This window comes from Delphinus delphis, chromosome 2 (genome assembly GCF_949987515.2).
Source record: "Delphinus delphis chromosome 2, mDelDel1.2, whole genome shotgun sequence".
Lineage (NCBI taxonomy): Eukaryota > Metazoa > Chordata > Mammalia > Artiodactyla > Delphinidae > Delphinus > Delphinus delphis.
In genome coordinates this window covers 35396921-35411998 of record NC_082684.1, presented here as the reverse complement: position 1 = coordinate 35411998, position 15078 = coordinate 35396921, and the positions used below count along the sequence as shown (strand labels likewise).

Sequence of the window (15078 nt, the reverse complement as noted above, 5' to 3'; positions counted from 1 at the left end):
TGGAAACAATAGTTATCCTAACTACAAGGAAGGCATTCTGATATTTTCTTTTCTGTTTTTTGTATTTGTGTGTGTGTGTGTATGCTACTTAAGACAAATATTTAAGTTGGTGTACTGCTCTACTAATTAGTTTTGACCTGCAAGTTGAAGAACACTGCCTTAGGGAAAGACTTGCACATATATACGAAGAGAAATGTAAAGGAAAGTTAATAGCTGGATTTTTTGTAATAGCAACAAATGGAAGCAAAAAATGTCCATCAGCAGAAGAATGCATAACTATACCACATTTTATTTATCCAATAGAATATTGTACAGCAGTGAAAATGAATGTCAACATGGAGGAATCTCACAAATACATCATTGAGTGAGAAAAACCAAGTTATATAAGAATATATGCCACATGATTCCATTTGTATAAATATCAAAAACATGCTAAACTGAACAATATATTTCTATAAACCTATGTGCAAAAGTATTTTTTTAAGTTAACTATGACTGACATATATTCCAACATGGATGAACCTTGAAAACAAAAGAAGCTAATCTCAAAAGGCCACATGTTATATGATTCCATTTATGTGAAATGTCCAGAATATACAGATCTATAGAGACAGAAAGTAGATTAGTGGTTGCTCAGGTCTGAGGGTTGGGAGAAAATGTGGACTGCTGTTAGATATGGGATTTTTTTTGTGGGGCTGGGGTGGGGGTTAATATAATATTCTAAAATTGATTGTGGTGATGGTTGCACAACTCTGAAATACACTAAAAATAATGTTTTTCACTTTAATGGGTGAGTTGTATAGTATGTGAATCACATCTCAATAAAGGTGTTACAGAAATAAGTAAGGGAATGATTTTTAAATTCAGGAAAATAGTTATCTGAGGAAAAATAGGACTTGAGATCAGGATAAAGCACCCAGAGTCTTTGAAGATATAATAGTCTGTTTCTTAACCTAGACTGTAGGTACATAGGTAGGTTTTTTTCATTATTGTCTGCATTTTATACATACATTACAAACTGTATGTATTTAATACTTAATAAAAATTTCTTTTTAAGGGAAACAAAATGGTATTTTTCGTATTATTTTATATCCATGCCTATTGTGATCAAGTTAACACACAATATCAAATTTCTGGTATTAATCTAGACTAGGACTTAGTTTTCATCCAAGTATGTCCCATTTTAAAGAATTATTCTCTATGTAATTTACAAAAATATATATATTTTAGGATTGAAAGGTTACTGTCTCATTATAGTTTCTGTAAGTCATGAAAAATTAAGACTCTAAGTCTCTGTAAGTCATTTAAAAACTATAACCTGTCTATTTTCATCACCATTGCAACCATCCTAACTCACCTCTCATATTCCAACATTCTGTTTTCTTTGCACCTCTTCAATCAGTTTTCCACATTGCAGCCCAGAGACATCTTTTGAAAACACAAATATTAGTATGTTATTTCTCTGCTTAAAACTTCAGTGGTATCTCATTTTTCTATGGATAAAGACTGAATTCTTTAAGATTATTTTCCAGGACCTATGTAAGCTGTCTCTGCTGTCAATTTAGCAGCATCTCCCACTGTCTTAATTTGGGCTGCTGTAACAAAGAACCAGAGACTGGGTGGCTTATAAACACCAGAAATTTATTTCTCACAGTCCTGGAGGCTAGAAGTCTGAGAATAGGGGGCCCAGCACGGTCAGATTCTGATGAGAACCCTCTTCCAGGTTGTACACTACTGAGAATACAGAAAAGAACTCACATAGTGACAGGTGTGGTGCTCTATAGTGCTCTTTGGAGTCTCTTCTTTAGGGCACTAAATCACATTCATGAGGACTCTACCCTCATGACCTAATTGCCTCCCCAAGCCCCCAACTCCTAATACCATCATATTGAGGGTTAGGATTTCAATATATAAATTTGGGGAGGATACAAACATTCACTCCATTCCACCCACCTACCCTCATTATTGTTACTACACACAGCAGGTTCTGTCTCTAGCTTCTGAGTCCTTTGTTCATGCCATTTCCCCTGCCTAGAATGTTCTTCCCACTCTAACTGATAACACCTGTTTTTCAGGTAGCAGCTTAGGTTTTCCTTCCTTCCAGAAGCCTTCCCTAACCATCCCTTGCCCTCCCCCAACTAAGACTAAAGTGCCCTTCTTTTTGTTCCTATAGCTATTAATGTGCCTATAACTTAGTTAACTATCTTAATACTTACTGATATTTTCCTATAAATCTGTAAACTCCCCTAGGGCAACACTGTTTGCTTATTGCCCAGGTTAAGTACTCAGTAAATATTTACTGAATGAATGAATTCACTCTGATAACCATACTTTATATATTTTAGAAGGTGTTTTTAAATAAGAAATTCATGTTAAATTATCCCACAATTAATTAGCAAATAGGTTCATGGTCTTTAGTACTTGTTTTTTTGTTTTTTTCCCCTGATAGCTCTCCATTAGATGAGTTATATTGAAATTAATGACAGTTCAGTCTATCATTTAAGTTTATGCACTAACCAAGTTCACCTGATTTTTAAATATATTCTTTATTTTTTAAAAAACGACTGTTACATTACCATTTAATATTGAATATTTCTGGCTGTTTATGCATCTTCTCATTTGATATCCTTTTTTTTTTTTTTTTTTTTTTTTGTGGTACGCGTACCTCTCACCGCTGTGGCCTCTCCCGCTGCGGAGCACAGACTCCAGATGCGCAGGCCCAGCGGCCATGGCTCACGGGCCTAGCCGCTCCACAGCATGTGGGATCTTCCTGGACCGGGGCACGAACCCACGTCCCCTGCATCGGCAGGCAGACTCTTAACCACTGCGCCACCAGGAAGCCCTCATTTGATATCTTTAAAGAAGACAAAAACTAGAACATTCTTTCAAAGGAAATAAACAAAAATCCTATTATTCTATTTCTAATTTCCTTTTTAATTTCTGAGATTTATTTTGTAAGTATAAATTCAGGCAAATATATCTCAAACTTTCATTGAATAAAATGTTGCTATTCTAACTACAGTGCTTACAAAAATAATTTATCTTCTGTATCAGACATAGAAATATCTAAAAATGAGAGCTAAAAGGCAAGTAATATCTGTCAAAGTTGGCCGTAATTTATATTTACATATAAAAAACTAGAAGGTAATATACTATTATATACATACCTCGAGGGGGTGTTTTGTGTGTAATGTAAAAATGCCAGTAAAACACATGACATATAACAAGCACTAGTTAAATGTTAGATGTTAAGTTTTTCACAAGTCTTCTCAATCTCATTGCCATATCATTAATAGCAAAAGAAAAAAAAATCAGGTGTTGCCCCCTTTCTCCCTGCAAAAAAAGAAAAGTGAAAAAACAGTAGAAAAGGAAGTAGGATTTCTCTAGATAAAACAAAGTACTGTATGAGGTACTGAAACAGATACATCATAGAACATATACCAGGAATCATTCAACTTGTATTTAGTGTTTCTATTATCAGACTTTCTTTTCTTTGTATCTTGTATTATGCCCTTCCCATTTATTTTAGACTGTTATTCCTCAAGTAGTGCTTGATCATATTGAACAGAATCCATCAGTGGTCCCTGATACCTTAGGAATACATTCTAGCTCTTTATCGTGAATTTATGACTTTCAGTGTCTAATCACAATATACTTTCTAAGAGAAAAAGGGCCAGGTACTTATTAAGTATCCATTAAGTACCATACTGTACATTATGTATCCACTGTACTATACATTATATGTCAAGGATTATATTAATTCCTACAACAACTCAGATTTTGAAAACTACATTAAAGAGACTCAGTAACTAACGCAAGTTTACACTGATAATAAATAGTAGTACCAAAATTCATAGTTTATCACAGTAGTTCTCAAGCTTTGCCATGGAACAAAATCAACTAGAGAGCTTAGTAAGATACTAAGTGGTAGATCTCACCCCATAGTTTTTGATTCAGTAGGTCAGTCGCAGTGAGGAAAGGAGCAGGGCAGTGTGGAACGTTTTACATTTCTAACAATTTACCAAATGATGCATATATTGCTGGCACAGAGACCACACATTGCAAACTATTAATCTTTCAGACTGCAACATCTTCCCACTGGTACTTCTTATCTCACATTACTCCTCTGAGTACAATGTGCTCTCACTAGATGAAGGACTTAATATACCCAGAAAGTACTTGGTGCTATTTTTTTTGGCTCTGTGCTTTTATCTTGTTTTTCCCCTCCACTTAAAACTATCCTCTTTTTCTTGCCCTTCCCCCACTTTCCTACCTGTTGAAATATTTTCCTTTATTAAATCACTCAAGAGCTATCTCTTGCATAAAGACATACTTCATACCCTCCCATAGAAATTTCTTTTATTTTGAACTCATTGTATTTTAGGATAACTTGTGTCATCACCTACTATCTTGTAGTTGTTTATATGCTTTTGTGAATCTGTATTAATATTTGTAAACTCCTTAAGGAATTGGGTTGCATTTATCCCATAATACTTACTGCAGGTCATTTAATAAGTTTTGGAATATGCTAAGAATATGGTGCTTATGTTTTTGAAAACTATTAAGTAAAATAGTGTTTGTAAAAATACTTCATTAACCAAAAAGGTTTATATAAATGAAAAGTACTTTCTTCTTACAATAACTCTGGACGTTCTAGAAATGAAAAAACACATCTCAAAATTAATTTTTTTGTGTGTGTGTGGTATGCGGGCCTCTCACTGTTGTGGCCTCTCCCGTTGCGGAGCACAGGCCACAGGCTCCGGATGCGCAGGCTCAGCGGCCATGGCTCACGGGCCCAGCCGCTCCGTGGCATGTGGGATCTTCCTGGACCAGGGCACAAACCTCTGTCCCCTGCATCGGCAGGTGGACTCTCAACCACTGCACCACCAGGGAAGCCCTCAAAATTAATTTTTAAACACTCAAAGAGAACAGGGAACTAACAAAGAATTTTTGTTAAGTCTTGTCTCATATTTTTGGCAAAATAAAAGGCCAAAGAGATTGAGGGGGGAAAAAACAGATATAATTTCTCATGGCTATATACTAAGGCTTTTAATTATATCACACATAACACATACAGAAATAGTGGTCTAGGTATTATAATTATTATGTACATACAGTACTGGTAGAAGTTTATACCCATAGCTTTATTAACACTCCTATTTGGGTATCAGCCTAGAGCAGATGAAGTATTATTGGAGACATAACAGGACTGGGCTTGATGACCAAAAAGTTGGAATTAAAAGTATTGACTGAATTTTAATTTGTCACTAACCTTGTGGTGGAGGGAGTTAATAAAACTTGGAACATTCTTGGAAACATCCTTGGAAAATAGTTATATTCTTGGAAAATATATTCCATGTTTTGTAATACTTGATAAATTAAAAATGTAGATAGACCCAACATCATTCTAAGTAAGGATAAATTTATGACCACTATACTTAGAAAAAGAAATGACATAAGCACAGTTAGAATGAACTTGCTTCATAAAATTACAAAGATCCCAGAGGCATGTATCAATCTGTACCTAAAAGACAAAACCTCAAAAAAAGACCTTAATGAAACAGAGATAAATGGTTTACCTGAAAAACAGTTCAAAATAATGGTCATAAACGTGCTCACCAAGGTCAGGAGAACAATGCGTGTACAAAGTAAGAATTTCAACAAAGAGAGAATATAAGAAAGTGCCAAACAGAAGTCACAAACCTGAAGAATACAATAACTGAACTGAAAATTTCAGTACAAGGGTTCAACAGCACTAGATAATGCAGAAGCAGGGATTGAGGAACTTGAAGACAGGGCAATGGAACTCATCCAGAAAGAGGAACAGAAAGAAAAAGAGTGAAGATAGCTTACAGGGCTTACAGGACAACATCAAGCAGAATAATATTAACATTTCTGTGAATTCCAGAGAGAAAAGAGGAAGGGACAGAAACCTATTTAAAGGAATAATTAATGGCTGAAAATGTCCCTAACCTGGGAAACAGACATCCAGATCCAGGAAGCCCAGAGAGTTTCAGTAAACATGAATCCAAAGAGACCCACCCACACAAAGACATATTGCAATTACATTGTCAAAAATTGTAAAGACAAGGAGAGAATCTTAAAAGCAAGAAAGAAAAACAATGTTTTATATATAAGGAAACTTCCATAATACCTTCAGTAGCTTCTTTAGCAGAAACTTTTCAGGCTAGAAGGGAGTGACATGATGTATTTAAAGTGGTGAAGTGAAAAAATTGTCTATCAAGAATACTTTACCCAAGAAAGTTGTCCTTCAGTATTAAAGGAAAGGTGAAGAATTTCCAGTCACGCAAAAGCTAAAAGAGTTCAGCACCACTAGATTGGCCTTACAAGAAAAGTTAAAGGGACTTCTTTAGCTGAAATGAAAGAGTGCTAACAGGAAAGCATATGAAAATGTAAACCTCACTGGTAAAGGTAAATACATAGTTCAGTTTAGAATAATCTACTCTTGTAATGGCGGTGGATTGACGACTTATCTAGTGTGAAGGGTTAAAGTAGTAAAAGTAACTATAACTACAATAATTTGTTTAGTAATACTCAAAAAGATGCAGATTGCAACATCAAAAGCATTAAACACAGCAAGAGTAAAACTGTAGAGCTTTAGAATGTGTTTGAACTTAAGTTGTTATAAGCTTAAAATAGACATAAATAAAAGTTGTTATCAACTTAAAATAGACTTATAAATAAAAGATGTTTTACATAAGCTTAATGGTAACCACATAGCAAAAACCTATGGTAGATACACAAAAGATAAACAAAAAGGAATCTAAGCATACTACTACCAAAAAAATCACAAAGCAAGAGAAAGAAACAAAGGAATTATGAAACAGCAAGAAAATAGTTAACAAAATGGCAATAAGTGCATACTTATCAATAATTACTTTAAATGTAAATGAATAAATTTTCCAATCAAAATGTACAGTAGCTGAATGAATTTTTTTTTAAAAAAAGCACCCCACTATATGCTGCCTAACTTCTCACATAAGGATACATACACATTGAAAGTAAAAGGATGGAAAAAGATATTCCATGCAAATAAAAAACAAAAGAAAGCTGGGATAGCTATAATTGTATGAGACAAAATAAACTTAAGCAAAAGACTATATAAGAGACAAAGAAGGTCACTGTATAATAATAAAGGGATCAATCCAACCAGAGGATATAACGTTTGTAAATATTTATGCACCCAACATAGGAGCACCTATGAATATAAAGTATATAAAGCAAGTATTAACATACCTTAAGTGAGAAATAGACAGTAAATACAATAATTGGAGCTTTCAATACTCCGCTTTCATCAGTGGATAGATCATCCAGACAGAAAATCAGTAAGGAAACAGTGGACTTAAATGACACTTTAGATCAAATGGAAAGCAAGAGAATACTCATTCTTCTCAAATGCACATAGAACATTCTCCAGAATAGATCACATGTTAAGCCACAATACAAATCTTGAAATTTAAGAAGATTAAAATCATATCAATCATCTTTTCTGACTACAATAGTATGAAACTAGAAGTCAATTACAAGAAGAAAATTGGAAAATCCACAAATATATGGAGATTCAACAAAATGCTACTAAACAACCAGTGGGTCAAAGGAGAAATCAAAAGAGAAATCAAAAAATATCTTGAGACACATGAAAATGGAAATACAACATACCAAAACTTATGCAGCAAAAGCAGTTCTAAGAGGGAAGTTCAGAGCAATCATTTCCTACATTAAGAAAGAAGAAAGAGCTTAAAGAAACAGCCTAACGTTACACTCCAAAGAATTTTTAAAAAATAAAACAGAACTAAGCCTGTAGTTGAAGGAAGGAAATAACAAAGACCAGAGTAAAAAAATAATAATAATAGGGACTTCCCTGGTGGCACCAGTGGTTAAGAATCTGCCTGCCAATGCAGGGGACACAGGTTTGATCCCTGATCCAGGAGGATCCCACACGCCGTGGAGCAAGTAAGCCCATGTGCCACAACTACTGAGCCTGTACCCTAGAGCCCGTGAGCCACAACTGCTGAGCCCACTCACCGCAACTACTGAGTCTGTGTGCCTAGGGCCCATGCTCTGCAACAAAAGAAGCCACTGCAATGAGAAGCCTGCACACTGCAATCAAGCGTAGCCCCCGCTCACCGCAACTACAGAAAGCCCACGCACAGCAACGAAGACCCAATGCAGCCAAAAATAAATAAATGTATTATTTTTCTTAAATGACATAGAGACTAAAAAGACAATAGAAATGATCAATGAAATGAAGACCTGGTTCTTTGAAAAGATAAACAAGATAGACAAGGCTTTAGCTTAGACTCATCAAGAAAAAAGAGGACTCAGATAAATAAAATTAGAAATGAAAGAGGAGACGTTACAACTGATACCACAAAAATACAAAGAATCTACTGTGTACAAAGAGACTGCTATGTACAATTATACACCAACAAACTGGACAGCCTAGAGATATGGAAAAATTCCCAACATCCACAAATCAGTGAGTATGATAGACCACAGTAACAGAATGATGGGTAAAAATCATACGATCATCTCCATAGATGCAGAAAAAAATTTGAGAAAATTGAACATCCATTCGTGATGAGAATTCTCAGCAAAGTGGGTATAGAGGGAACATACCTCAATGTAATAAAGGCCATATGTGACAAGCCCACAACTAACATACTCAATGGTGAAAAAACTGAAAACTTTTCCTCTAAGATTAGGAACAAGACACGGACAGCCACTCTTGCCACTTTTATCCAAGATAGTAATGGAAGTCCTAGCCAGAGCAATTAGAGAAGGAAAAGAAATAAGTCACCCAAATCAGAAAGGAAGAAGTAAAATGTCTTTCTTTGCAGATGACATGATATTATATATAGTATACTCTACGGACTTCACCAAGAAAAAAAAAAGTTAAAAGTAATAAATTTAGTAAAGTTTCAGAGTACAAAATCAATATATAAAAATCAGTTACATTTCTATGCACTAATAAATTATCAGGAAGAGAAATTAAGAAAACAATCCCATTTACAATTGCATCAAAAAGAATAAAATACCTAGGAATAAATTTAAGAAATTGAAAGACTTGTACACTGAAAACTATAAAACATTGATGAAAGAAATTGAAGAATTCTCAGAGAAATGTATATATCATTCAAACATGAAGTCAAAAAGGAAACATAGTCCTTAAATGAAACAGTGGACTTAAGATATTTATACAGATCATTTCATCCAAATGCAGCAGACTACATATTCTTCTTAAATGCACATGGAACATTTTCAAGAATATACCATATGTTGGAACACAAAAGTCACAATGAATTTAAATATTGAAATCATATCACGCATCTTTTCCACCGCCATGGCATGATCAACTATCAATACAAGAAGAAAGCTGGAAAAATCACAAATATGTGGAGACTAAACAACATGCTACTGAACAACTATTGGGTCAATGAAATCAAAAGGAGAAATCAAAAAATACCTGAACACAAATAAAATGAAAATGCAACATATCAAAATCTGTAGGATGTAGCAAAAGCAGTACTTACAGGAATGTTTATAGCAATAAGGCCTACCTTAAGAAACAAGAAATATCTCAAATAAACAGTCTAACATTACACCTAAAGAAACTAGGGTGGGGGGAAAGAACAAAGTCTAAAATCAATATAAGGAAGAAAATAAAAATCAGAGCAGAAATAAATGAAATAGAGACTAAAAAAGGCAATGGAAAAAAAGTCAATGAAACTGTTTCTTTAAAGAGATAAACAAAATTGACAAACCTTTAGCTAGACTCACTAAGAAAAAAGAGAAGGTGTAGATAAATAAAATCAGAAACAAGGAAAAATTACAGCCAATATCACAGAAATACAAAGGATCATAAGAGAATACTGTGAAAAGCTATGTATCAACAAATTGGACAACCTAGAAGAACTGGATCAATTCTTAGAATCACACATTCTTCCAAGACTGAATCATGTGAAATAGAAAATCTGAATATATCAATCACTAGTAGGGAGATGGAAACAGTAATCAAAAACCTCCTAAGGAACACATCCAGGACCAGACAACTTAATTGCTGAATTCTACCAAACATTTAAAGACTTAATACCAATTCTTCTCAAACACTTCCAAAAACTAGAAGAGAAGGGAACACTTCATAACTCTTTTTATGAGGCCAACATTACCCTAATACCAAAACCAGACAAGAACAACACACAGAAAAGAAAATTACAGGCCAGTATGTCTGACAGACATAGATGTAAAAATTCTCAACAAGACATTAGCAAACTGAATACAGCAATACATTAAAAGGATCATACACCATGATCAAATGGGCTTTATTCCAGGGATGTAAGGATGGTTCAGTATCCACAAATCAATCAACATGATACAACACATTAACAAACATGAAGGACAAAAATCATGATATATCAACAGATGCCCAAAAAACAGCATATGACAAGAGTCAACACCCATTTATGATTTAAAAAGAAAACTCAATAAAATGAAGGAGCATACATCAACATAATAAAAGCCATATGTGACAAACCCACAGCTAACATCATACTGAATGGTGAAAAACTGAAAATTTTTTCTCTAACATTTAGAACAAGAGAAGGATACCTACTCTTGCCACCTTGCCACTCTTACTCAACATAGTACTGAAGTCCTAGCTAGAGCAATTAGGTAAGAAAAATCCAGATTGGAAAGGAAGAAGTAAAACTGTCAGTATTTGTGGATAACATGATTTTATATATAGAAAACCCTAAAGATTCTACAGAAAAACTATTAGAAATAATAAATGAATGCAGTAAAGTTGTAGGATACAAAATCAGCATGCAAAAATCTGTTGCATTTCTGTACACTAAGAATGAACTAGCATAAAGAGAACTTAAGGAAACATTTCCTTTTACAATCAAAACAAAAAAAATAAAATACCTAGTAGTAAATTAATCCAAAGAAGTGAAAACTATAAGACATTGTTGAAAGAAATTGAATAAGACACAAAGAAATGGAAAGATAGTCCATGCTCATGTTACAAAAATTAACATTGTTAAAATATCCACATTACCTAAAGCAACCTATGGATTCAGTGAAGTCCCCATCAAAATACCAATGACATTTTTGATAGAAATAGAACAAAAATCCTACAATTTATATAGAATTGCAGAAGACCCTGGATAGCCAAAGCAATCTTGAGAAAAATGATCAAAGTGGAGGTATTACACTCCCTGATTTCAAATTATACTACAAAACAATAATAATCAAAACAGCATGGTACTGGCAGAAAAACAGACATAAATCAATGGAACACAATTGAGAGCCCAGAAATAAACCCATACATATATGGACAATTAATTTACAACAAAGGAGCAAAGAACATACAATGGAGAAAGGACAGTTTCTTCAATAAATTGTGTTGGGAAAACTGGATAGCACATGCAAAAGAATGAAACTAGACCCTATCTTACACCATACACAAAAATTAACTCAAAGTGGATTAAAGACTTGAATGTAAAACCAGAAACCATAAAACACCTAGAAGAAAACGTAGGCAGTATACTTTTCACATCAGTCTTAGCAGTCTCTTTCTGGATATGTATCCTCAGGCAAAGGAAACAAAAACAAAATTAAACAAATGGGACTACATCAAACTAAAAAATTCTACACAGCAAAAGAAACCATCAACAAAATGAAAAGAAACCCTACCAAATGGCAGAAGATATATGCAAATCATGTATCCATAAGTGGTTAATATTCAAAACTATAAACAACAATTTTTTTTAATTAAAAAATGGGCAGAGTATCTGAATAGACATTTTTCCAAAGAAGACATACAGATGGCCAACAGGCACATCAGAAGATGTTCAACATCACTAATTCAGGAAAAGCAACTCAAAACCACAATGAGATATCATCTCACACCCATTAGAATGGCTGTTATTAAAAACAATAACAAGTGTTGGAGAGGAGATGCAGAAAAGGGAACCCTCATACACTGTTGGTGGCAGTGTACATTAGTGCAGCCACTGTGGAAAAAAGTATGGAGGTTCCTAAATACATTAAAAATAGAACTGTCATATGATCCAGCAATTCGACCTTTGGGTATTTATCCAAAGCAAACAGAATCCCTATCTCAAAAAGATATCTGCACCTCCATCTTTACTGCAGCATTATTTACAATAGCCAGGACATGGAAACCAACTAAGTATCCATTGATGGGTAAATGGATAAAGGAAATGAGGTATATATATGCTATAGAACATTATTCAGTCATAAAAATAAGAAAATCTTGCTACTTGTGACAACATGAATGGACTTTGAGTCCATTGTGCTAAGTAAAATAGGTCAGAGAAAGACAAATACTATGTGATCTCACTTACATATGCAATCTAAAAATAATCAACTCATAGATACAGAGAACAGATTGGTGGTTGCCAGAAGCAGGGGTTGCTGTGTGGGTAAAATGCGTGAAGGTGGTTGAAAGGCACAAATTTCCACATATAAATCCTGGGGATGTAATGTACAGCATGTTGATTATAGTTAATAATATTGTATCGTACAGTTGAAAGTTTCTAAGAGAGTAGATTGTAAGAGTTCTCATCACAAGAAAAAAATTGTACTGTGTGTGGTGATGGATATTAACTTATCGTGATAATCATTTCACAAAGTATACACGTATCAAATAATTATGTTGTATACCTAAAACTAATACAATGTTATTTGTCAACTATATCTCAATTAAAAAGAAAAGCGTATGGAAAGTTTTAAATAGCTATGAACACTTTGTGAATAGGACAAGAAAAAAACAATAAAATAAAAGACAGTTTTAGGTTATTTCAAAGAGTTAAAGTAATTAAAGAAGAAACTCAATCAGAAGTTTTAGGAAAAGATTCTTATGTGGCTTACAATCTAAGTTGTGAAATTTTAGAAATAGACTAATCTAATCTAGTCCTTTTGTTTTCAAATGATGGAAATGATATCATTACCAGGTCAAAGTAACACAGCCAATTATTGGAAGAGCATGATTTGAACTCTCATGAAATCTAGGCCTTCAACTCTTTTTTTTTTTTTTTAAGATGTTGGGGGTAGGAGTTTATTAATTAATTAATTTATTTTTGCTGTGTTGGGTCTTCGTCTCTGTGCGAGGGCTTTCTCTAGTTGTGGCAAGCGGGGGCCACTCTTCATTGCGGTGCATGGGCCTCTCATTATCGCGGCCTCTTGTGTTGCAGAGCACAGACTCCAGACGTGCAGGCTCAGTAGTTGTGGCTCACGGGCCCAGTTGCTCCGCAGCATGTGGGATCCTCCCAGACCAGGGCTCGAACCTGTGTCCCCTGCATTAGCAGGCAAATTCTCATCCACTGCGCCACCAGGGAAGCCCATAGGCCTTCAACTCTTTATTCCAGTTTCCCATGCTTTTCCACTATTTATGTTTCTTATCTAACCACTTGGTTTAAAAGTGGCCTGAAAATTTACAATGATCTCTGAAAGACCTTTCTACTTTAAATTGACACATTATCAATGAATCAGTTAACAGCTGAGCTCTCTAAACTCTCCCCAATGCTGTTGATTTATGAGAGACCTGTCTTACTTTAAAACTTATAGACTTCCTGAGAAGCAAGAGTTTAAACATCTCACTCAACTCATGAGTGCCTTATGTGTTAGACTTTTGAACATAGATATTACTCTACTAGTCATTTTTAATATGCTATCTCATTGAATTCTTAGAACTGTAAGAGATATGAAAAAGTTGAAGTTAGAGGAAGAAGATAATTTGGCCAGTATTTCTTTAAAGTGGCTAATTTATTCTGATTTCATGTTCAGTGCATTTTTCAAATCCCCTGCACTAACCATTATTATAAAAATCTCAGCCAGAGTGAGTGCCCAATTTGTATAACAATTGGTGAATCTTTAGCTATAACAACTTTATTCCTAAAACAGTTGTTCACATATAAAGTACAATGATTGATCTTTGTTGTTGAATGTATTTAAACCAACTATCATTCTAATTTAGTATTCATCAGGTTTCTCTTTCCTTCCAGGCCTGTATGTGGAATCAGAGGGAAAACTCTGATAATTAACTTGCCAGGTAGCAAGAAAGGATCTCAGGTAAGCTATCTTGAGATTTATATGGTTTAGTGTAAGAAATTTTGGCCACTGTGAGAGCCAAACAAAAAGTTGGAGCACTCCACAAGACTACCCTCACTTCTGACACCAATTGCAGTTCAATGCCTTCCCCAAACCACCCTCAGTTTCAGTAATTCACAAGATGGATTCAGAGAACTCATTGAAAGGTGGTATACTCATGGTTATGGTTTATTACAGGGAAAGGATACAGATTAAAATCAACCAAGGGAAGGAGTACATAAGACAGAATAAAGGAGAGGTACCAAATGGAGAGCTTCTAATATCTTCTTCCTGTGGAATCATGAACACATTGCTCTCCAGGCATCAGTGTGTAACAGCACAGGGATTATTGCTTATCAGGGAAGCTCTAAGCCCTTAGCATCTGGAGTTTTTATTGAGGCACATCATATACTGCCCATATACCTGGAGTCTCCAAAACTTTCCAAAGGCAAAATTGATACCACATTTCCCAAAGCCCCCATCATAAATCACAGTTAGACTGTCTGGCGGCCAGAGTTTCCAGACAAACAAAGACACTCCTTTCATTTCCCAGTAACTGAGGGCAAAGGCCAGACTCTCTTTGGGTAAGGTTAATTCTGTATTACACAAGCTACCCCCTGGCCTCTGGCCAAGGCTTTCTTACAACAAAACAATCATATTTGTATGGCTGGCCATCTGTATTTAGTATAGCATGTATATTATAGACACAACATCAGTAGCAGTGTGAATATGCCTAAGATTTGGAGGAGCCAGAGTGGGATAGGAATAAATTTAGAGAAACATGTAATTCATCCTCTAAAGCCATTATACAAATTTTCATATTTTTGTACTCATTTACTAATTTTCCATCTTGATCTACTATTATTTGTGCCCTATGATACATTCTCACAGCTATTTACCATAGAAATTAGCTCTCTTGCTCAGGCCAATCATTTCCCATTGGTA

The 15078-nt window shown here is 34.7% G+C and overlaps 1 protein-coding gene across 9 annotated transcripts in view; it reads left to right on the top strand.

The window, feature by feature from the left end:
- GPHN (gephyrin) overlaps positions 1-15078 on the top strand; it is a 626216-nt gene that overhangs the window by 337121 nt on the left and 274017 nt on the right. For all 9 annotated transcript variants that reach the window (XM_060004380.1, XM_060004374.1, XM_060004382.1 and 6 more), the window contains one exon: positions 14049-14115. In XM_060004380.1, the coding sequence (XP_059860363.1) occupies positions 14049-14115 (67 nt within the window). The remainder of the gene's footprint in view (positions 1-14048; positions 14116-15078) is intronic.